This window comes from Aplysia californica, unplaced genomic scaffold, assembly GCF_000002075.1.
Source record: "Aplysia californica isolate F4 #8 unplaced genomic scaffold, AplCal3.0 scaffold01151, whole genome shotgun sequence".
Taxonomy (NCBI): domain Eukaryota; kingdom Metazoa; phylum Mollusca; class Gastropoda; order Aplysiida; family Aplysiidae; genus Aplysia; species Aplysia californica.
Window position 1 is genome coordinate 10,196 of NW_004798421.1, and position 23,517 is coordinate 33,712.

At 41.5% G+C, this 23,517-nt stretch overlaps 2 protein-coding genes across 2 annotated transcripts in view; one reads left to right on the forward strand and one right to left on the reverse strand.

Annotated features, from left to right (window-relative positions):
- Positions 1-3,831, forward strand: part of LOC101856308 — a 6,248-nt gene extending 2,417 nt beyond the window's left edge. The window contains exons 3-4 of the mRNA XM_005111930.3: positions 697-809; positions 2,704-3,831. Coding sequence (XP_005111987.1) covers positions 697-809; positions 2,704-2,818 — 228 coding nt within the window. The 3' untranslated portion in view covers positions 2,819-3,831. The remainder of the gene's footprint in view (positions 1-696; positions 810-2,703) is intronic.
- A 2,687-nt stretch (positions 3,832-6,518) lies between these two features.
- LOC101856550 lies at positions 6,519-15,520 on the reverse strand. The gene is made up of 2 exons (XM_035973343.1): positions 15,457-15,520; positions 6,519-7,807 (listed from the first exon to the last, which is right to left on the reverse strand). The coding sequence occupies exons 1-2, from the start codon at positions 15,518-15,520 to the stop codon at positions 6,519-6,521; spliced, it is 1,353 nt and encodes a 450-aa protein (XP_035829236.1).
- Positions 15,521-23,517: the final 7,997 nt, after the last annotated feature.

Below are 23,517 nucleotides of genomic sequence, written 5' to 3' on the forward strand. Positions count from 1 at the left end.
CACACACCCACACACACACACACACACACACATGCACATACGCATGCACACTCACATGCACACACACTCACACATGCACACACACATACCAACTCACACACATACATACGCACACACATGAAGTCTCACAAAGTCATGTTATCTTCAAACACCTTGCGTCTATTGACTTACATTATTCTCGTTCATTACGTCTGTTGTGAACGAAGATCACACAGCGGCAGATATGTACCTCCAAAAACAAAGAAAGAAAAAGATATAAAAGAAATTTTTTACCATCTAGCATAAGGCTTTTGTCAGAATGAGCATAGATGTGTTTTGCTCTAGGCCTTCTCAGGGACTGAGGAAGCCTAGGTTTTGCTCTTAGAGTATGTATCTATATATAACTCCGAAGGTCTTGTAATTAAATTCCTGCATGTGGTTGAATGATGCATCTGATGTGAATGTACATTTTGTCAGCTCTACTTCTCTTTTTATATTGAATTTTAATGAGAGTAATACAGTGTATATAATTTAAAATGTTTATGTATGCCTGCATGTGTTTTCACTGTCCTGTACAGCCAAGAAATATTTCCCTCTGGGATGATAAAGTATTTTCTCATCTTATCTTATTTTATCTTATCTTTCCCTGAAATCACTTCTCCGATATAACATTTCCTCTGCTGATTCCCTTTACCCTTTTGTGTTTGGCATCGGCAGGAGTACTTGGTCAGGAACAGAACGACCAACGTGGATGTGGACAGCAGAGGGAGAAGCTGTAAGGAGAGGATGCTCACTGTTTTGTTTGACGGGCCTCTGGAACATCACAGCAAGTGAGTCACCCTTTTTTGGTTTTGTTTTGGGGTTTTGGGGGGGGGGGGGGATTTGTTAAGTGTTTTACAGTGCTCACAACTGCATAAGGTCATGTGAGCACGCTGGATGCATTAAACTTTTTCAGCTGGTAGGAAATTTTGAATTTTGCCCGGATGGCAGCCGAAGCCTACTCTGATCAATTTTAGACCACCAAGGGATCTTTAACGTGGGCAATTTGCACACGAGACCTCCGAGAACTTATCGGAGAAGGCTATGTGTAGATCTTTCCTACCAGAAGATCTGGGGTGTGGCTGAAAGACAGCAGTAAGGAGGAGCCAAGGTTGGTTTAGTTTGAGCAAAGAGAAGAGAAGCATATTTACTCAATGACAGCCATTAATTACTTTGTGTTAAGGGAAAAAAGCAAGATTGACAGACAGAATCAACAGAAGGAAAGAAAAGGAGCAGAACCTACGTGACAATTTAATAACACTTTTTGATTGGACGCAAGGAAGATGTGAAGAGAATTCTCCGGTAGAATTTTAAAGTTTTCTGTTGAACATTTCTGTGTCTGTAAGATTAAGATCATTGTTCGCACATTTTGGGTTGTGCCTTCATAATAATAGACAGCATTTGTATAGCGCGAATCCCCGCTCAACAGCAAGCTTTATATGCTTCACAAATCTATACTATTTGCCCGGCTGACCTAATATATTATTTGTTTAATGTTGTCATGAATATTTGGAGCTCCCTTGTGGGTGTTTTGTTAACGCTGTGGACTCGACTGCTCCTAGTTATATCTGCCAACTTTACCTCCAAACCCTTCTGTGCACCGACGCTCACCTAAATCTTTGGCGGTCATATGACCTAATGCAGTTGCAAGCGCCGTAAAACCATCTACTATTTTGTTTTAATGATTCTAAACCCGACGTTTGTCAAAGTTTGCAGCTGGCTTGTGGGAGCTCAGCACATCTGTCCTGTAAGACTTGAACTTTTTTTTTTCTTTTTCTTTGTAAGATATCCCTCTAACTAGGGATCCGTCGAATTACCGAGACCGGTCCCGTTGAAATCGAGTTATCCCTGTTACTGTAGATCTGTTGTGCTTGGAAAAGGGGTTTGGATTTGAACCTAAAAGAGATGGGTAACAGCTGGACAGGGGTGGGAATGGGTACCCGGCCATAGACAGTGAAAGATCTTGTCAGTATGTTAGTGTTTTAGCGTCTATAAATGGATGCTTGCACTGTATGCTTCCCAGGAAGTTGAGGTTGTTTCAGAATGCTCTCAGGTCTGCTGGGGTAATAGTATAGATTGTGAAGCGCATAGAGCTTGATGTTGAGCAGGAATTTGCGCTATACCAATGCTATCAATTTTTATTATTATTATTATTTTTATTATTATTATTATTATTATTATTATTATTATTATGATGATGAAACTGAAGCCCCTGACTGAAGTAGATGGAGAATTTTTGGTGGTTTCTTGTACTCGGAAATGGGTTGAGAAAGGCTGGTGATGGTGATGATGATGGTGGTGGTGATGATAATGATAATGACGATGATGATGATGGTAATGATTGATTATGATGATCATTGATGATGATGATTAATGATGATGATGGTGGTGATGATGATGATGATGATTAATGCTGATAGTGGTGATGATGATGATGATTAATGCTGATAGTGGTGATGATGATGATGATTAATGCTGATAGTGGTGATGATGATGATGATGATTAATGCTGATAGTGGTGATGATGATGATGATTAATGCTGATAGTGGTGATGATGATGATGATGATTAATGCTGATAGTGGTAATGATGATGATGATCTTGATGATCTGTTCAATTTCCTTTTTTTGTAAAAAAAAAAAAAATACCTTCACTGTCACTTTATTCCTTCACTTTCACTTTCAGAATAGAAGGCTTTGAGGTGATGGACGGCCCACTGAACCAGGCACAGCTCCAGAAGCTGTTTGTCTCCTTTGGTCTAGACTCTATGTACAGTCAGTCTGTGGCGGGAGTCCGGTGACCTTTGTTCTAGACTCTGTGTACTGTCAGTGAGTCCGGTGACCTTTGGCCTAGACTCTGTGTACAGTCAGTCTGTCTGGTGACCTTTGAACTACGAGAATGAGCTGTCTCTGCGTTTGTGAAAGAAATCGAATGAACTTTGAACTGCTGTATGTGATCAAATGAATTGTCTTTATGTCTGAAAGGAATCAGATGACCTTTGTACTATGTGAATGAATTCTGACTCTGGTCCTCTGCCTGCAAGAGCCAAGAGAAGAGTTACTAAAACCTTCACCATCATGCCACTTACTGGCACGTGTGGTCCATGAATAAACTTTGACGTCTCGGCTAGTCTTTACGTTTTTGTCAAAGAAATCAGATAAATTTCAGACAAAATAACATAACAATATAAAATGTTTAAAATTAGTTTAATAGACACAGCTCAACATTTTGCCTCTTGGGCTTCCTCAGGTGCAACTGAGAGAAAAACTAAATGGGCGCTGTATACTAGCAGGGACATGGGCCTATCAAATAGGGTCTTAAGATTACGTGTGGTTACAGGCTAGACGGAAGTGACTCATCAGAGCGAGCCAGGCCAAGGGGCTAGTTAGAAAGAAGTGACATAGCATAGGGCCTACTGGAATGAGTAATCCGCTTATATATTTGGACATCTCTGTTCCATGAAGTGTATGTGTGCTTGTGTGTACCTGTTCTTGCTTGTGTGTTGTATGTGTGCCTGTGTGTTGTATGTGTGCTTGTGTGTACATGTACTTGCCTGTGTGTTGTATGTGTGCTTGTGTGTACATGTACTTGCCTGTGTGTTGTATGTGTGCTTGTGTGTACATGTTCTTGCTTGTGTGTTGTATTGGGACATGTATGTCATGTATCAGATAGACCTATATATGGATTGTTTGGTTTTGTTGAGTCTGTTTTTTTATTTCGCCATGTTGGTGATTATTGTGTGCCTATCAGTCGATTTGTTTGTGAAGAATGCTTTAAGTTTTGTTTAGAAATAAACCCAAAGTCTGTAGTCATGATTATAGTTATATTTATTTTCACATATTATGAATGTATGATTTATTTATCAATCTGCCTTACTGTCTGTCTGTCTGTCTGTCTGTCTGTCTGTCTGTCTGTCTGCCTGCCTTATGGTCGATCTGTCAGTCTGTCTGCCGAACTGTCTATCTATCTGTCTGTCTGTCTGTCTGTCTGTCTGTCTGTCTGTCTGTCTGTCTGTCTGTCTGTCTGTCCCTTCATTCCTCGAACCCATAAGACACTGTCTCATCTAATCTATCAGATCACAACCATTTGACCAATGGGTTTCTTTCCATTCTAAGCAATATGGGAAGTGATCAAACCAGTCTGTGGGTAGTTGGCGGGTGCTCTGGTGTGGTTTGCTTCTTCTTTCCCATCAAACATCTATCGTCCTTAATATCTCCCCTCCTTCTTTTTTGTGTTTGTTACTCTCTTGTAACGCCTCTAATCTACGGCACTTACATGACCTTATTGTGTTGTGAGCGCCGTAAAACTCTTAAGAAAACGAAACAAAACCGTCTGGCCCACCAAGGGTAATGTGTGATGTTTTATAATTGTGCGACAAGGCCTCTATAGGTTTTACACCCCTTCCAACACTGCCAGGACCTCCTATTTAACGTCCATCTCCATTTGATTGTAGATCTACGTAAATAGATAAATATGTCATCACAATGACTATTGATGTCTTCCTTGCCAATGCCAAAGACCTGAATTATTGTGTCTAGAGACATGGATCCACCCCCGGGGCGGTGCCACTGACTGAAGTGTCTTTAGGCCATTCCCAAAGGGGGGATATTAACAAGTTCTCAATCTCATGCACAGTAGAATTGTAAATGGGCTGGTTTATCAATGTCATTCTCATAACTGTGCCTGAATTGCAACAGGGGACACTGCTGCTTTTTCTTTCCTCATCCTTACTGTCGTCATTTTTCCTCTACTTCTTTTGTACGTTTGTCACACTTTTGTGACTCGCTATTTCTGGGGTGCCTTGATAGTCAAAGCAGACTTTGTGCTGTTGAAGCTAGAGAGGTGAGCAGAGTAAGTCTGATTCCTTGTAAGGACTTCTCTGTTGACATCCACCCCTTGGCGCTCATATGACCTTATGCAGTTGTGAGCTCCGTAAAACCTCTACTAAAATATAAAAAAGACCTGAATTATTGTGCTTAGTAGAAACTATTGTGGCAAGTTCTCAAAACTAGGTAGGCCTACTGAGCAGACAGAACTGTGTAATTCTATGGTAGCAATTTATATATATATATATATATGAATATATATATATATATATATATATATATATATATATATATATATATATATATATATATATATATATATATATATATATATATATAGATAGATAGATAGATAGATAGATAGATAGATAGATATATATATATATATATATATAGATAGATAGATAGATAGATAGATAGATAGATAGATAGATAGATAGATAGATAGATAGATAGATAGATATATGCACACACACATACATTTTGTAGCGCTCTACCCCGAGGTAAAGAACACGGTCTGAGTATTTGGCATGTGCAGCTGGTGCCGTAGTAACTCACAGCCGTTGTGTTCTGACCGAAAATGTACATGTGGCACGATGCTGTGGAGTCAGGCTCTCGTCAATATTTGGGCATGAGGAGTTATTGGTATCATCTTACTTAAAGTTGTTCATTTGCCTTGCTGTCGTTGAAAGAAATACACATTTTTCTTGAATACGGGTCGAGATATTTGCAGTTGAAGGAAGTGAGGGTCGCCTGGTTTCAGAGTTGAAATTAGCGAGAAAATGGCAGCCAAAGATTGGTTATTTACAAAGTCTGAGAGTCTGTGGAAACTGACAATTTCCATTTTTTTGTGCTTTAATTAACGTTTTTTCAGTAAAATCCACACAGATGGGTTCTTAAATGGACACAAAACTTGTTGAAAAAAAAAATTCAATAAAAAGTTCCATACTGGTGGAAAAATGCACGGTTTTTCTTATTCATTTTGAAGAACTTCTGATTCCACCAGGCTACCTCACATATAATATATGTAGGCCCTATTCTAAAAACAAAAGTAACTGACTTGAGCTGACAGTCCCTATTCTAAAAACAAAAGTAACTGACTTGAGCTGACAGTCACTATTCTAAAAACAAAAGTAACTGACTTGAGCTGACAGTCCTTATTCTAAAAACAAAAGTAACTGACTTGAGCTGACAGTCCCTATTCTAAAAACAAAAGTAACTGACTTGAGCTGACAGTCCCTATTCTAAAAACAAAAGTAACTGACTTGAACTGACAGTCCCTATTCTAAGAACAAAAGTAACTGACTTGAGCTGACAGTCCCTATTCTAAAAACAAAAGTAACTGACTTGAGCTGACAGTCCCTATTCTAAGAACAAAAGTAACTGACTTGAGCTGACAGTCCCTATTCTAAGAACAAAAGTAACTGACTTGAGCTGACAGTCCCTATTCTAAAAACAAAAGTAACTGACTTGAGCTGACAGTCCCTATTCTAAGAACAAAAGTAACTGACTTGAGCTGACAGTCCCTATTCTAAAAACAAAAGTAATTGACTTGTGCTGACAGTCCTTATTCTAAGAACAAAAGTAACTGACTTCAGCTGACAGTCCCTATTCTAAGAACAAAAGTAACTGACTTGAGCTGACAGTGAACACACGACGCTGTCAGCCTAGTCGTCACGTGGCCACAAGAGAGCGTTGTCCTTCCTGTTCATGAGAAATTTTGTCCCAGCTTATCTGGACATTGTTGCTGTAGACGTCTTCAAACGTGCCTGTGAGCGTGAACTCATAGCGTCCCTCCGAGCTGAGGCTGTTGATCACAGCCTGGGCCGAGCCGTACTGCGCCCTCATCTCTGCCCACCGCCACGGCCCCTGGTGGCTGTCACTCTGTTCCTTCAAGGCCTTGCAAAATGGCTCGGTGCCGTCTCCAAATGAGTAACTGGTAAATGACTCGGATGTTTCAGACCCTTCTAGGTCCTGTCGCAGTCTGAGGAACCCTTCGAGTGCTGTCGAGAAGTGCGTAAGGATTGTTGCGTTGTAATGAACGGTTCGTCGAGTTCTGGACTGAGTGAGCGTCCAGTTGAGGGCGTGGTCTGGAAGCACGTTCACAACGGACTCCACGACAAAAGTCTGCTTCTGTTGGTTCTGAGAACAGTCTTCCGTGGATGATGACATCTGGTACGTGAAGTCGTAGCTACTGCTGGCTGGCAACCCCTCGGGGATGTAGCCAATCTTGACATTCAACTCCTCCGGGTTTGTCCATTCGGATGTCGGAATATGGGTCACTGACCGCACCACTTCATTGACGCGCTGTACCCTGTGCTGGATGGGGACAGACAACGTGTTCCTCACTAGGCCACTACCTATGGTCCCCGGGGGAAGCTTCTGTAGCTCAGGCTCGCCGTAAGAAATGCTTTTAAGAGTCAACCTCCAGTTGTCATAGCTCATGTTGAACCGGCGATCTCCGCTATCGAAGGACCAGGTGTCCCCAACTCGGCGGAAGTCTTCCCCGACTGTGGCGTCCGTTGAGCCGTGGTACCAGACGTAGCCGAGATGGTCAGCCAGACGTGACACGTCATACACGGTGTCCTCCATTACTTTTGTCTTGACGCTACGCAGAGAATTCAGCGGCTCCGGCGCGGCCGCCATTCTGCAGCACATCATTTTCTCAATGCAGTGCAACTCATTGCAGCCTCCTCGGAAGAGACCAGTGATGAAGTACATGTCTCGGCATTCGCTGACTCCTTTATCGTTGAACGAATCACTTATGTCTTGAACGTAGCAGTGGCCGTAACGGTGTGGGTGTGACGGTGGCTTCGCGCACCAGCCAGGTTCGATATTCTCAAGCAACTGTGGTTTGCCTGTTCGGGAAAGCCCCTGTAAGAAGTAGCCAGTTTGACAAGTGTTCCAGGTATAGTTCTCCTCAAAACTGCTGTTCCAGTCGGCTCGGTAAGCCTGCCCAAGGTCTTTGGCGTATGGGTTCGGGGCGGTTCAGCAAAATGCATTCTCTAACAGGAAAATATAATCAGGGGAACGTCTAGCGTTACGCTTGAAACCTTTGATGTATTCACCGGCCGTGTTACTGCTGTTACTGCATTTGCATGACCCAATCTTGTCAAAACGGTGGTACCAATCAGCTTTCTTGCATCCCCCGTGGACGATTGAGAAAAGATGAAGAAACACGAAGCAGACAGCTCTTAGGATGTTCGCCATTGTCGGGGCAAGCTCTGCCTCACCCACAGCCGTTCGTCTTCCGCTGGCCGCTGAGAGGGAGGACTCGTGGACTCTGTGGAGTTTGTTTCGTTTTAGTAGAGATTTTACGGCACTCGCAACTGCATAAGGTCATATGAACGCCAGAAGATTAGAGGTGTTACCAGAGAGTAACAAACATAAAAAAGGAAAAGGAGAGATATGGACGATAGAAGTTTAATAGGAAAGAAGAAGCTAACCATACCAGAGCACCCGCCATCCACCCACACTCTGTGGAGAGTGAGAGTTTGCTGTGTGTTCATTAACCGGGAGGAGGGGAAGAGAGGCACGACTACCGTACAATAAATGTGCAGGATGCTGACAAAATGAGTTACTTTTCGAATTCCAGTCTCATGGACACAGATAGATTGTATCAAAGTCATTGTTTAGGATGATATAATTTTGTATATGGAATGATAAAAGGTATTAAACTTGAAGAAAAAAGGATCAGTTTAAAATTTACAAGTTTGATGTGTGGATTTTCGGCCTACGTATCCATTCGTGGATTGCGAGAAGTAACTCATTTTGTCAGCACGCCTCACAAATTATTATCGCGTGCCGGACGCAGCTTTTTGTCTTAAGATCAAGACATCCAAGTCGCCCTGCGTCTTCTATGAGATACGGAATTAGAAGAGCAGTTTTTAATACATATAGGGCCCAAAGAGAAAAACGTTGTTTATTACTGGGTCAAATAATCTTTGTTTGTTTGCTGGCCTTCAGAAGTGCCATGCAAAGTTTCGTGGGCACAGCGAAATTCCTCATTAGGTAGAATCTTTTTACCGCTGCCGCCAGACGAAAGTGAACACGCTATACTTTCCTCATAATATCTGGACACCCCCAAAATCTAGGTTAGCCCCCTTGACCTTAAAAGTTTTTCCCCAAAAACTCAACAAAACAAAACAAAAACCAGCAAGCACACAAGTAGTAATACATGTATCCGTGTCGTACCAGACGCCAAAGAAAAGAAACACTATGGGCTGTTGACGGGCGTAGCTTGTTTGTTCCTCTTCTGTGCAAACTTCCACATGATCTATCTTCCATATCTCTCTCCTCCTTCTTTTATTTGCCTGTTACTCTCTGGTAACACTTCTAATCTTCTCAACTTACATGACGTATTTGTTTTGTTAGCGCCGTGAAACTCCTACTAGAGCTAAAAACAACACAACAACAGCAACAACAACAACTACAGCAATAGCAACAGTACAACAACAACAATAACAACAACAGCAGTAGTGTAGCAACAAAAACAAAAATAACAACAACAATAATAACAACAACAATAATAACAACAACAGCAGTTGTGTAGCAACAAAAACAGTAACAGCAACTACAACAATAATAACGATTACCACAAAAACAGCAACTACAACAACAATAACGATAACCACAAAAACAACAACAACAACAACAATAACGATAACCACAAAAACAGCAACACCAACAACAATAACGATAACCACAAAAACAGCAACAACAACAACAATAACGATAACCACAACAACAGCAACTACAACAATAATAACACTTAAGACTCAGCCTCGTGTTCTGAGCAACAGAGTAGTATACATGTAGTAAAATACCTCAGAACAGCAGCTGTTAGTTAAGTGGTGAGTAGTAGAGTATAAATCTACCTCAGAACAGCAGCTGTTAGGTGGTGAGTGGTATAGTAACATACATCAGAACAGCAGCTGTTAGGTGGTGAGTGGTATAGTAACATACATCAGAACAGCAGCTGTCAGTTAAGTGATGAGTTGAGTAGTACATACATCAGAACAGCAGCTGTCAGTTAAGTGATGAGTTGAGTAATACGTAGGCTACATCAGAACAGCAGCTGTTAGTTAAATGATGAGTAGTATAGTAACGTACCTCAGAATAGAAACCGTCAGTTAAGTGATGAGTAACTCAGAACAGCAGTTGTCTGTTAAGTGATGAGTGGTAGGTAGAGTAACGTACCTCAGAACAGCAGCCGTCAGTTAAGTGGTGAGCTGTGCTGTGCCCGTTTCACTGCCTGGTGTTATGATGTTAATGTTAATGTTATTGTGAAGGACTTGACGCTCTTTTATACGCCTTCCAAAGCTTGACATCGGAGACAACCACAGGCGGGCCACGACGCGGTGGAATCAGGCGCTCGTCAGCTTTTTGCTTTATGGAGTTGTGGAAATAATCTTATCTTAAATCTGGGTTCATTTGTCTTGATTTGGAAGAGAAAAATACTCATCTGTCTTGAACTGAAGTCGAGATAATGATAATATTATTGACAAAGGAAGTGGTAGTCGCCTAGTGTCAAATGCAATGATAGAGAGAAAATTGGTCGCCAAAGTTTGGTGACTTCCGAAGCTTGAGTTTCCTCGAAAACTGCTAAATTACATTTGTGTTTGCCTTTGGTCAAAGTTGTTCTTGTAAAATGCACACTCACGCATGCTTTTAAAAGGACATGATAATATAAAGGGTGTTGCCCCCCCCCCCCCCTTTCCCCAAACCCAAAAAAATATTTTTAAATCGATTAAAAATTGCCCATTAGGTAGGAAAGGATGTCGGTTTCTTTGATGATATGTATCACAACGCGCTCTCGTCAATTTTTGGGCACCTGCAGTTATGGGTATCACCGAAAGCTTGTTCATTTGCCTTGCTTTCAACGTAAAAAAAATATCCGTCAATCTTGAATAGAAGTCGAGATATTTGCGTTTGAAGCAGAATGATGAGGCTGCCTGGTTTCAGTTATTAAATTAGCGAGAAAATGGCTGCCACAGTTTGGTAACTTCAATAGCTTGAGAGTTCTTGAAAACTGAAAAAATACATATTTTGTGCCTTTACTCAACGTTTTTCAGTAAAACTCACATGGAAGTGTGTATAGAATGGACATAAAAGGTGTTGAGCCACAAAAAAACCCAAAACACTTGATAAAAATTGTCACAACGGAAAAAAATGCCTGTTCCTTTGATTTCATTGTTTTGACGAGCGCCTGATTTCACCCCAACGCCACACCTATGTAATGACCAGTGTGAGGAGCTGGGGTTTTTTGTTTTATTATTGTACGTGCAGGAAGGATGTAAACAAGGCAAAAACTTGTTATAATTATTTGCTGATTTCTCGGGGCTAACATCTTGACGCCATGCACTTATATACAGAGACGACAACATTCGTATTTTCCTGCTTTCATTAGTTTCATCATCATCATCATCATCATCATCATCATCATCATCATCATCATCATCATCATCATCCTCATCACCATCTCCATCACCATCATGATCACCATCATCATCATTGTAATTGTAGACAGCAATCAAAAAGACAAAAAAAAAACGGTTGAGACTTGTAAGATTTTCAAACATTTTTTACGTTCAACGTTTGGCCATCCTAGGGTTTCTTCGTCATTCATCATCATCATCATCATCATCATCATCATCATCATCATCATCATCATCATCGTCATCTTAAATTCTGTTTTATTTATGAAACTCAGAAAAGCAAAGAACAGCCGGAACGTTACCGTCCGTGTTTATCGATGACACGATGAAGGGCAGTGTTCATGATATATAAGGAGAATATAAATAAATAAATAAATAAATTCATCAATTGAATAATAAATGAATAAATAGATAAATAAATAAATACTTCCTTTAAATAAATAAGTAAATAAATAAATACATAAATACATAAATAAATAACTGATGGTGTGTTTGTCTTTTTCTTCTGAATCCCGACTGGCTGACACCAAATTTCTCTTTTTCAATGATGTGGAGGAGTCGATATTTATTATTGTTTCTAAAACTTTTCCAAGATGACTGGTGAGAGAGATCGGTCTATAGGAAGCCGGTTGGCTTTTATCTTTTTGGGTTTTAATATATTGGTATTATTGTGTTATTATTATAAACCATTAGTAGATTTTTAACCCTTTTATTTAACTTAAGAAGCAAAATATTCACATCCGACAGCGGTCCTGTTGAACCGGAAGTGTTCGGCTACGTTCTTAAATCTGAAGAGTTCACTGATCATTCCGCAACCACCTTGAAGACGTGCGGAATTCTGGGGCATTTCCTAAAAGAAGCATACCCTCGTTATTGGTACTTAGTTGTTTCTTAGGAGACGGCTGAGAGGATCGTGGATGGAAAAAAATCAAATGAGGTAGTGCTTGATGAAGCCCACGTGGGACGCTCAATGTTAAAAATGATCAGGAAACGACAAATGTAGTTTTTGTAACATCTGAATAGACGTAAGGGTCTTAACATCTAGCTCTCATTGGCAAAATTGAGGGCAAGCGAGGCAGAGGAAGGCCCCGAACAACATACTCAGGGAACCTAAACAAATGGGTAACGGAAAGATCAGGGAAATGTAGCTTTTTTGAGAGCATCCGAGCAAAGGAATGAATGGAGAACCATGATCGCCGATGTCTCTCGCAGATCTGGCACTGGATGATGATGACACTCGTTATTCATGCAGAATTTTTCAATTTTGTTTAAAATAGCAAGGAAGAACATCCATACCAATAAATAAATATGCAAATTCGTGTTTATATAATTGGATTGGTCGTTTTTAAGCACAATGGGAATATCCCCAAAAAATGCTGTTTTGAGAAAATCAAAGGTAAAGTTTTCGCCCCTTATTTAGTTTCTTTAAAAGACAAGGAGAACTTTGTCTATAACCAAACATTACACACCAATGAAACCAAACTTCTTCTATAGGTAGGGCAATGCCCACTTTTGGTGTGGGTCTATATTTTCTGGAAACCCCGAAATCTGGGCTTGTCCTTCAAAGCGACCAATTTGTGTATGATGGTTCAAAATGTAGCACGACATTACCGTTGGCCTGTTGGTAATTGGACGTAGATTCTATGGGTCTGCTAAGTTCTTAGAATTAACCCTATCCGTACTCCTGGGGTCATTTTGTAACCCCGGGGTTGTATTCTTCACATTTTAGAATACTTCTAGTACGAAGATGTCTAGGAAACTTTCAGTGTTTCTCAAAAAATCATTTTGACAGACTGCTATGCAAAGCATACGGTTCGATTAACGAGTAAATTTCCTCTTTGGAAAGTGGTGGCACAGAGTTCCCCATGTTGTATGGATACGATAGTGAAACACGACGTACAGATAGGGTTAAGTGGTGGCACAGAGTTCCCCACGTCGTATGGATACGATAGTAAAACACGACGTACGGATAGGGTTAAGTGGTGGCACAGAGTTCCCCACGTCGTATGGATACAATAGTAAAACACGACGTACGGATAGGGTTAAAGAGTTAATTCTGTTCTGTGCTCGGCCATCGTCCAAGTGTATCCTTGTCTCGTGTTGGCAGATTGCTGTAAGCTAAGAAAAGAACGGTCACGTTGTAGCCAAGGGCAAGTGTATCCTTGTCTCGTGTTGGCAGATTGCTGTAAGCTAAGAAAAGAACGGTCACGTTGTAGCCAAGGGCAAGTGTATCCTTGTCTCGTGTTGTCAGATTGCTGTAAGCTAAGAAAAGAACGGTCACGTTGTAGCCAAGGCCAAGTACCCTCCACTCAAGCTCCTGTTCCCAGCGGCTTTAAAATTGGAAATTCCAAGAAACTGCTGTTTATATTGACGCATGTAGTAAATACATTTGTTGTTGTGTTGCTTATGTTATCCTTTTGCGTTTGGCGTAATCAAAAAAAGCTCCACAATGCAAAGAAAGATCCTTCTTCCTAGGTTCCGGCTTTCATGTCTTTTTTTTCTGTAAGTGTTTTACGGCGCTCGCAACAGCATTTTCAGTTTGGTAGGAATTAATGTTGAATTTTGCTCGTGTGTCGGCCGAAAGTCAGGAGCCCAGAGGAGGGGGGGAAAGGGGGAGGGTGGGGGCAAAAAGTGGAGACGAAAGCAGACGACAGAACATGATTACATAGCAGGAAAGGTGAAAGGAGAAATCTCTTTAGAGAAGAAAATGTCCGTCACTGTCACGGTTTGAACTCGAGACCTCTTGAATCAGGGGCTTTAGTTTTAGTAGAGGTTTTACGGCGCTCGCAACTGCATAAGGTCATATGAGCGCCAAAAGATTAGAGGTGTTACAAGAGAGTAACAAACAAATAAAAGAAGAAGGGAGATCAGGACGATAAATGTTTGATAGGAAAGAAGGAGCGAACCACACTAGAGCACCCGCCAACCACCCACGAACGAGAGGCGGTCATGAGAATCCCCTTTTCGTGTTTGAGATGTGCCAGCCAACAACGACCGTCGGCTGTCAGCTGAGTGGATCGGGGAAAGAGTGGGGAGGGGGGGTGGGGGGAGGTGATTGTACACTTGGGTCACTATAATGTTTGTCTTAAGTGTTTTGCGGCACTTGTAACACAATACAGCCATGTAAGTGGCGTCGGTGGCCTAGTGGTTAGGCTCTCGGACTCGCAACCGTAAGGTCGTGGGTTCGAATCCCGTCAAGGGCCCGACGTTGTGTCCTTGGGAAAGGCACTTTACACGAATTTTCCTCACTTCACCCAGGTGGGAATGGGTACCCGGCTATAGACAGCGAAAGATCTTGTCAGTTTGTTAGTGTTTGAGCGCTTAATCGGCTACTCGCACTGTATGCTTCCCGGAAAGCTGAGAATGTTTCTGAGTGTTCTATGGTCTGCTGGGGTAATAATATAGTGTAAAGCGCATAGAGCCTGCTGTTGAGCGGGGATATGCGCTATACAAATGCTATCTATTATTATTGTTATTAAGTGCCGCAGAGTACGACATGTAGACATGTGACCACAGGAGCAGCGACCACAACGATGGAGGAAAGAAAGGACGGTATTATTTTTGTGGCGTCCAAGAGAAACTTGAAGTGGGTGGTTGGTGGGTGCTCTGGTGTGGTTTGCTTCTTTCCTGACTTTCCTATCAAACATCTATCGTCCTTATCTCCCTTTCTTCTTTTTTATGTTTGTTACTCTCTTGTAACACCTCTAATCTTCTGGCGCTCATATGACCTAATGCAGTAGCGAGCGCCGTAAAACCTCTATAAGAGCAGAGAAACTTGAAAATGTAATCACCCAACCATCGTGTTCAAGCCTTGCATTACCCACTCATGCAGCATAACAATTTAAAGCTGAATAAATTCTGCCTCATCTGACACATGTATATTTCATCTATGTTACGAGACGCCCGAGATAAATGGCCATTCAAACGTGACCCCCAAAAATCAGACTTGATAGCATTGTGCGAAATCAAAGGAACGTTCAAGTAAAAGTGTGTTCGCGCGTGTATTGAGGTGTATCAGCGAAGGTGGAAGGGACATGTATTGCGTATCAAAAATGAAAAGAGGATATTGTTGTCTCTTCGCTACCGAAGTCCTCCCCAAACTATGCCAGGGGGCTCTCGTGGCCTAGGGGTTACCTCTCAAAGCTACCAGGTTTTATTTGGGGTTAGGGACAAACCTCGGCCCTCTCCTGAAACATCCCAATATCCCCTGAGCACCGAGGCGAAGCTCATCAACGCCATTTTCCTTCCAACACTCACATATCAGTGCCAGACATGGTCCCTACCAAAAGCCCTAGACAGGAAGCTGGTCACATGCGAGATGAAATGCTTCAGATAATAAGAAGAGCTGTCAACAAAACAAAATTAAAAAAATGAAGTCACAAGAGACACCGTGGGAGCAACACCAGTCCTACCACACATTGAACAACAAACGGTCAAGTGGTTCGGACACCTTACGCAGATGCCCTCAAACCATCCAGCTCTGAGAGCATACAACATTAAATATTCTGGATGGAGAGCCAGAGGAAGACCAAGGCAACAATGGAGTGAGTCTGTGGCAGACACGCTCAGAGCTCACGGGATGTCCCTCCTACAGGCCACTCGCCTTGCTGCAGACAGACGCCTGTGTCTCCCCGCGACACCCACCGGTACAAGCGGAAGAAAACAGTAAAAAGTAAGTAAGGGACAAACCAGAAAATGGTCAACGGAGGGTTGTCTTTCCGAGAGCCTGGTTATGAAGGGCACCGATACAGTTCTCTAAGATCTACATCTCTGAGTCTGATTGGACAGTTTCCAAAGGTTTCCTATGCTATGCTGCGATTGGCACCTTCAACAATTTACATACGTATGTTTTAGTAATGTCCTCGACCAAACTTTGTACGGTCGGTTACCATAAGCCAAACTGGTATCCTAAAACTGTCCGTGTAAATATTGCACGGTTGTGGAAGGGGGAGGGGGAGAGGGAGGAGAGGAGGCGTGAGGGGGTGGAGGGACCAGGGTTCGTGGCGGGTGGGGGGAGGGGGGAGGGGGGAGTCTGGCAGTAAATACACGTATACCTTTTACAAATGTTTTGGGTTTTTTTGCTTACCCAGTAAAGCATTCAATGTTTTTCTACAGTTATGACTATGATGATAGAGCACAATAGCCTGTAGGTGTACATGTGCTAAGAAATAAATCAGCCAATCAGCAGAAATAAGCAAGGGATAGTTCAGAAAAATGGATGGTTGGTGGGTGCTCTAGTGGGGTTTGCTCCTTCTTTCCTATCAATATCAAACAAATTTATGTTATCTTTCCTCTCGTTTATTTGCCCCCCCCCCCACCCCCTTCCCCCGAACCGGGCAAGTGCTACAGACTGAAATTGAAATTGTCTTTAGGCCATTCCCAAAGGGGGGATATGAGTTCTCATGCAGAGTAGAATTGTAAAAGGGCTGATTTATCAATGTCATGCTCATAGTGTACTAAAACAACAGAGGGGGAACTGCCGATTTTTCTTTCCTCATCCTTACTATCGTCATTTTTTCCTCTACTTCTTTTGTATGTTTGTCACTCTCTTGTGAACTGCTGTTTCCGGGGTGCCTTGATAGTCGAAGCAGACTAAATGCTGTTGAAGCTAGAGAGGTGAGCAGAGTAAGTCTGATTCCCTGTATGGACTTCTCAGTTGACACCCACCCCTCGGCGCTCATATGACCTATGCAATAGCGAGCGCCTTAAAATCCTTACTGAAGTAATATACAGTAAACCACAAAACAAGGGCAAACAATGTAAAGCTTTTATGATCCTTTATTTGACCTTGTTGAACCCTTTGTTCCCGTCCCTCGTGAAGTCAATCAACAGTGTACATCACCAGAACATCACCAGTACAACACAAATCAATCACTTCATTACATGTACCGTTAAGGATTATATCTGTAATTTGAAAAAAAAATCAATGAAAACATCGTCAGCGTCTGACTCCAACTGTTTATCTCTGACAAATTAGGTCAGACTTTTTAAGGAAAAAAAAATAATTAAATATTTTCTTACCTGGTCATCATCCAATATTTTGTGCAAAATGTACAGTGCAGCCTCTCTATAACGACCTTCCATACAACAACAGCGACACCTTCCATATAACGACATCCTCTGTATAGCCACACCTTCGATATAACGACATCCTCTGTATAGCGACACCTTCGATATAACGACATCCTCTGTATAGCCACACCTTCGATATAACGACATCCTCTGTATAGCGACACCTTCGATATAACGACATCCTCTGTATAGCGACATGGTGCCCAGTTCCTGATTTTTTTCCTTCTATTTTGGTTGCCTCTCTATAACTCCGCACTTCAAACATAGTAGGAAGAATTAGCCATGAAAGAAGCTGCATGAAGACAACCTTGAGACCATCTTAAGCTAAATTGACCGTCTGCATAGAGGAAAAGTGCCATACTTACTATGCTATAACGACAACTCTCTCTAACGACTTTTTTTCTGGTCCTCTCTATAACAACATTTTTTTCTAGTCCCAACCATGTCATTATAGAGAGTTTGCACGGTACTTTTTACTCAATCGAATAATGGATTTAATTAAAATATCACCAATTGAAATAATTGTCGAGAATCACATCCACATAACTTGGGACAACAACAACAAAAAAGAGTTGGACCTAATTTTGCCGATACACAGTGTGAATCAACACACGGAGGATATCAGTGGATGAGGAGACCACGGACACATACATGGGGTCAGACCGAGGGGACCACGGACACATACATGGGGTCAGACCGAGGGGACCACGGACACATACATGGGGTCAGACCGAGGGGACCACGGACACATACATGAGGTCAGCAGGGTTGGTGATTTTTTTTTTTTTTAAATAAAAATTTTAAAAATCGATTTTTAAAATTTAAATCAAGATTTTTTAAATTTAAATCGGATTTTTAAAATTTTTTTTATAAATGTCGACACAGTTTGGGATTTTTGGTGGCTAAGAGTATGTTCTTTTGGTGCAAAATGCATTGTCTTTATTTTAACAAATGATTAATTTAAGCAACTGCAAAAGAAAGCCTTAATCTGCTATATCAGTGAATTATGGCTACAGACAAAACATGAAGAAAATGTCAGTCTAAAAGAAAGGGGGGAGGGGGTAATTATGCATAGATAAACTTGCATTTTATTACAGTGTGTGTGTGTGCGCGCTTGTGTTTGTCTAAAAAGAAAAAGAAAATGCTAATTTCAATTATGAAAAAAAAGTAAATTGAATACTGTATTATTTTACTACTTACAGTGACAGGGGGGAAAGCACACTCTTAAGCATGATTATTTTAGTCTACTAAACCTATATCTGTTTAATAAAACCAAGGAAAGGAATTCTGAATGTTTGAATATATGTACAAACAGAATACATTTTAAAAAAATTGATTTAAATCACTGATTTTTATTTTAAAAGTCAAGTTCATTAAAATAAAAAAAATCAACTGATTTAAATCAACCCAGCTCTGATTTCAATTATGGAAAAAAAAAAGTAAATTGAATACTGTATTATTTTACAGTGAAAGGGGGGAAAGCAGACTTTTAAGCATGATTATATTAGTCTACTAAACCTTATATCTGTTTTATGAAACCAAGGAAAGGAATTCTGAATGTTGAAATGTGTAAAAACTGAATAAAAATAAAAAAAATTTTAAGTGATTTAAATCACTGATTTTTATTTTAAAAATCAAGTTGATTTAAATTTTAAAAATCAACTGATTTAAATCAACCTGAATTAAATCAACCCAACCCTGGGGGTCAGACCCAGTGGATGCGGAGACCACGGACACATACATGGGGTCAGACCGAGGAGACCACGGACACATACATGGGGTCAGACCCAGTGGATGCGGAGACCACGGACACATACATGGGGTCAGACGAGGAGACCACGGACACATACATGGGGTCAGACCGAGGAGACCACGGACACATACATGGGGTCAGACCGAGGGGACCACGGACACATACATGGGGTCAGACCGAGGAGACCACGGACACATACATGGGGTCAGACCCAGTGGATGAGGGGACCACGGACACATACATGGGGTCAGACCCAGTGGATGAGGAGACCACGGACACATACATGGGGTCAGACCCAGTGGATGAGGAGACCACGGACACATACATGGGGTCAGACCCAGGAGACCACGGACACATACATGGGGTCAGACCGAGGAGACTACGGACACATACATGGGGTCAGACCCAGCTAGCTGTCTCGAGTTCCTGATGGAAGAAACTGACATGTCCCTAATTAAGGCTTATAATAAGGTCGCTTTTAAGCACAAGGAGGCTATCCCCATAAATGCTGTTTAGAGAAAATCGAAGGTAAAGTTTTTGTCCCTTGTTCAGTTTCTTTAAAAGACAAGGAGAGTTTTCTCTATAACCAAACAAATATACACACCAATGAAACCAAACTTCTCCTATAGGTAGGGTGTATTAGGGTGTGTCGGTCAAGATTTCTAGAAACCCCCGACATCTGGGTCAGCCCACTCTTCCTTTAAAGCGACCACAAATGACCCCATGTCGTGTCAGTCAGAGAAAAACAAACAAATGAAAAAATAATCAGCCCCCGTGAGTAAATTTTGTACCATGGTTTTGTGATTATAATATACAAATATGTATACATACAGTCCATATTTATTCATAAAACAACACGTATAACTAAGGAGAAGCACACCCCGTCATTACGAGGAAATGAGAAAAAAAGCAGAGATCGTACGTCATAACTGATTGACTATATGTCACAAACAGACGGAATAAAAAAAACTGCACTCTGCCCCGAATACAAAAGTCAGACTCTGTCCTTAATATAAACATTAAAAAACCACTCCAACCACAACTATCGTTTAAAAAAAAGCTCACTCAATCACCGACAAAATGTTGTTTTTTTTTAAAAAGCTCACTTTATCAACAAATATATGTTTGTTTTTTTAAAAAGGATGCTCCATCCAAAACAAACGTTTTTCAAAAAGCCCACCCCACCCACCCCACACATGCAGCATGTACAGATTTCTAAAACCCACCCAACCCAGGACAAACATTGTTCTTCTGCACCCACCAACCACCCACACTGGCTTTTCAATATGCCGACAGAACTCTGCACTGTGGGGGCATCATACAATATCAGACGGAAAAATCATAGGGAAGTGAAGGGTCCAGACTACACAAGTAAGGATTGTACAGAAAACTTTCCAGTAGTATAATACGTATAATAATAGCATATATACGGTAACAAGTATACGTGTATCAATTCCAGCAACCGTATGGCTGACCACATCATTTTCCCCCTGGCTTCATTAACTCACTCAATCCCGTGACCTAGATATCAGTGATCACGGTCAGCTGGTGGGCTGCGTTCAATCCCACGACCGAGATAACTCGGTTCTATAGTTTTATGGGGACTATAAGCAGACAGACTCTGGGATGGATCCAGAAGGGGGGGGGGGGGAGAGCAGAGATGGACATATTCCGACGGTAGTGACCCCAACTGCGGAAAAGGTGTGACAAGGTATAGTTTTGTTCCGTACACAAGTTATTTCATTTCGGGAAAACAGCCCCAAGTTTTATTTAAGGTCAATGACGTGACAGCCCCAAGTTTTATTTAAGGCCAATGACGTGACAGCCCCAAGTTTTGTATAAGGTCAATGTATTATTTCCCAAGCCACTTCTCCCTTAAGGGGTGCTGGAATTTTGTCTCAACTGTCACTGTCCTTGCCCACGGAGAAATCGCGGGTTTTATCAAATAAACTTTCAGCACTTTTGTTCACATTGATCAGCTGAGCATGTCTCGCAATCTGTTCTCTCTGCCTTTGTCACACATACAGTTTTTTTGTAATTCATGAAAGTATTCCAGTCTTTATTCTACATGACATACAATATGTAGATGTAGACACTCACAAGCCTATGTTTGATCAACGTTGGCCTGCTCTAGCTCATTTGGCCATGAAAAAAAAAAATTATAAGCCCCCAAAAATGCTACATTCGTACAACAGCCCGAAGGAAAACTACCCAAGCTACAAACTTCACATTTGGTACGTCTAAAGATCCATCTTAGGTTCTTTGTGACAAATTTCAAAGCAATTAGATTACATTTATGGCTGCTAGAGGGCCCTTACCTAAGTGCCAAAATGACCGGTTTCAGGGTACAATTTCGGGAAAAACTCCCGGGATCGAGTGAGTTAACTAACACTACTTACTGGGGTGTACCAGGCTCATTTTCAAAACGACTAGATCTATCTCACGAGATACGTCCATTCTAGAAAGATTATAAATCTCTCTCCCTCACACACACCAAATCAAATATAACAGATCTAAGTTAAAACATTCATGATCAAAATTCTATTGTGTGAGTTTAGTTGAGTACAGTGCAGCCTCTCTATAACGACATCCTCAGGACCAGACAAAAATCACGTTATAGAGAGGCAAACCAATATTGCTTATGATATATAAGGAAAAAATGGGGACCTGGGCACCATGTCGCTATACAGAGGATGTCGTTACATCGAAGGTGTCGCTATACAGAGGATGTGGTTATATCGAAGGTCGTTATAGAGAGGATGTCGTTATATCGAAGGTCGTTATAGAGAGGCTGCACGGTACTATTAGTCATAGGGGAGTACAAAGCCCATTCTAAAAAATTATCTCTCCTCCTCACACACACACACACACACACACACACACACACACACACACACACACACACACACACACACACACACACACACACAGATCTCAACATTTATGATCAAAATTCTATTTTGTCCTTTATGCCCTACCTGCTGAACTTTGACCCGTGGTTGGCCCCACTCCCTGTTGTTAGTTGTAGTTTTAGTAGAGGTTTTACGGCACTCGCAACTGCATAAGGTCAAATGAACGCCAAGGGGTGGATGTCAACAGAGAAGTCCATACAGGGAATCAGACTTACTCTGTTCACCTCTCTAGCCTCAACAGCACAAAGTCTGCTTCGACTATCAAGGCAGCCTGGAAATAGCGGGTCACAAGAGAGTGACAAACATACAAAAGAAGTAAAGGAAAAATTTAAAAGACTGAAGATTTTCCTGTTAGTGGATACAGTTGTAGCACAGGTGAGTGGATACAGTTGTAGCACAGGTGAGTGGATACAGTTGTAGCACAGGTGAGCCGACGTTGACGCGCAGGGAGAGGGGGAGACACATCAGCAAATGTTGGTCCTCAATATCAACCAATCTTGCCCACCCCGCCTTATTGCACATGTGATAAATATTTGAAAGTAGCGATAAGATAAGTTGTAATAATAACATACAGGTGCAAAAAAATTTTTTTAATCAGGTGAAAATCAGACGCAAAAAAAACATGAAGAAAAAAACAATCTTTAAAAAAAACAACCACAAACAGTTGTGTATGACAAGACAGTGGACACACGTACCAGGCAGCGTGACTGAGGGATGAACTATCAGAGAGCTCACACCACATCAGAGACAGTGGACACATGTACCAGGCAGCGTGACTAGGGATGAACTATCAGAGAGCTCACACCACATCAGAGACAGTGGACACATGTACCAGGCAGCGTGACTAGGGATGAACTATCAGAGAGCTCACACCACATCAGAGACAGTGGACACATGTACCAGGCAGCGTGACTGAGGGAACAACTGTCAGAGAGCTCACACGACATCAGAGACAGCGGCTGTGGGCGGACCTAAATCTGGGTGGGGCTTCGGTTGCTTCCACTTCTTTACCACCAAAATGTGAGGCAGCATGGTGGAATCAGGCTCTCGTCAATTTTTGGGCATGTAGAGTTATTGGTTTCATCTTAAAGCTTGTTCACTTGTCTTTATTTGGATGAAAAAATATCCATTTATCTTGAATACAAGTCGAGATATTTGCAATGGCCGCCAAAGATTAGTTATTTCCTTAGCTTAAGAGTCTGTGGAAACATAAAAATTACATTTTTTGTGCCTTCAATCAACATTTTTCTTAAAAATCCACACAGAAATTAGTTTTTTAATGGGCATGAAAGGTGTTGAGCCAAAAAAACAAAAATTTGATAAAAATTCCCAAACCTGTGGAAAAATGAAAATTTTTTCACTTTGACTATTTTGACGAGAGCCTGATTCTACCACGCTGCCTCACAAATAGCAAGCCCTCAGTACAGTGTTCCTTTTTCCAGTCTTCTACCTTTTCACACGAAGAGTTTCATTACGGAAGTGCCGTGGGAACGGGCTCG

Bases quoted from the DNA above. Each gene is read 5' to 3' on its own strand.
- LOC101856550 (XM_035973343.1), bottom strand. From the start codon at position 15,520: ATGGCGTTGATGAGCTTCGCCTCGGTGCTCAGGGGATATTGGGATGTT. The intron at 7,808-15,456 runs GTTTGTCCCTAA...CATACGCCAAAG, and splicing joins TGTTTCAGGAGAGGGCCGAG to ACCTTGGGCAGGCTTACCGA.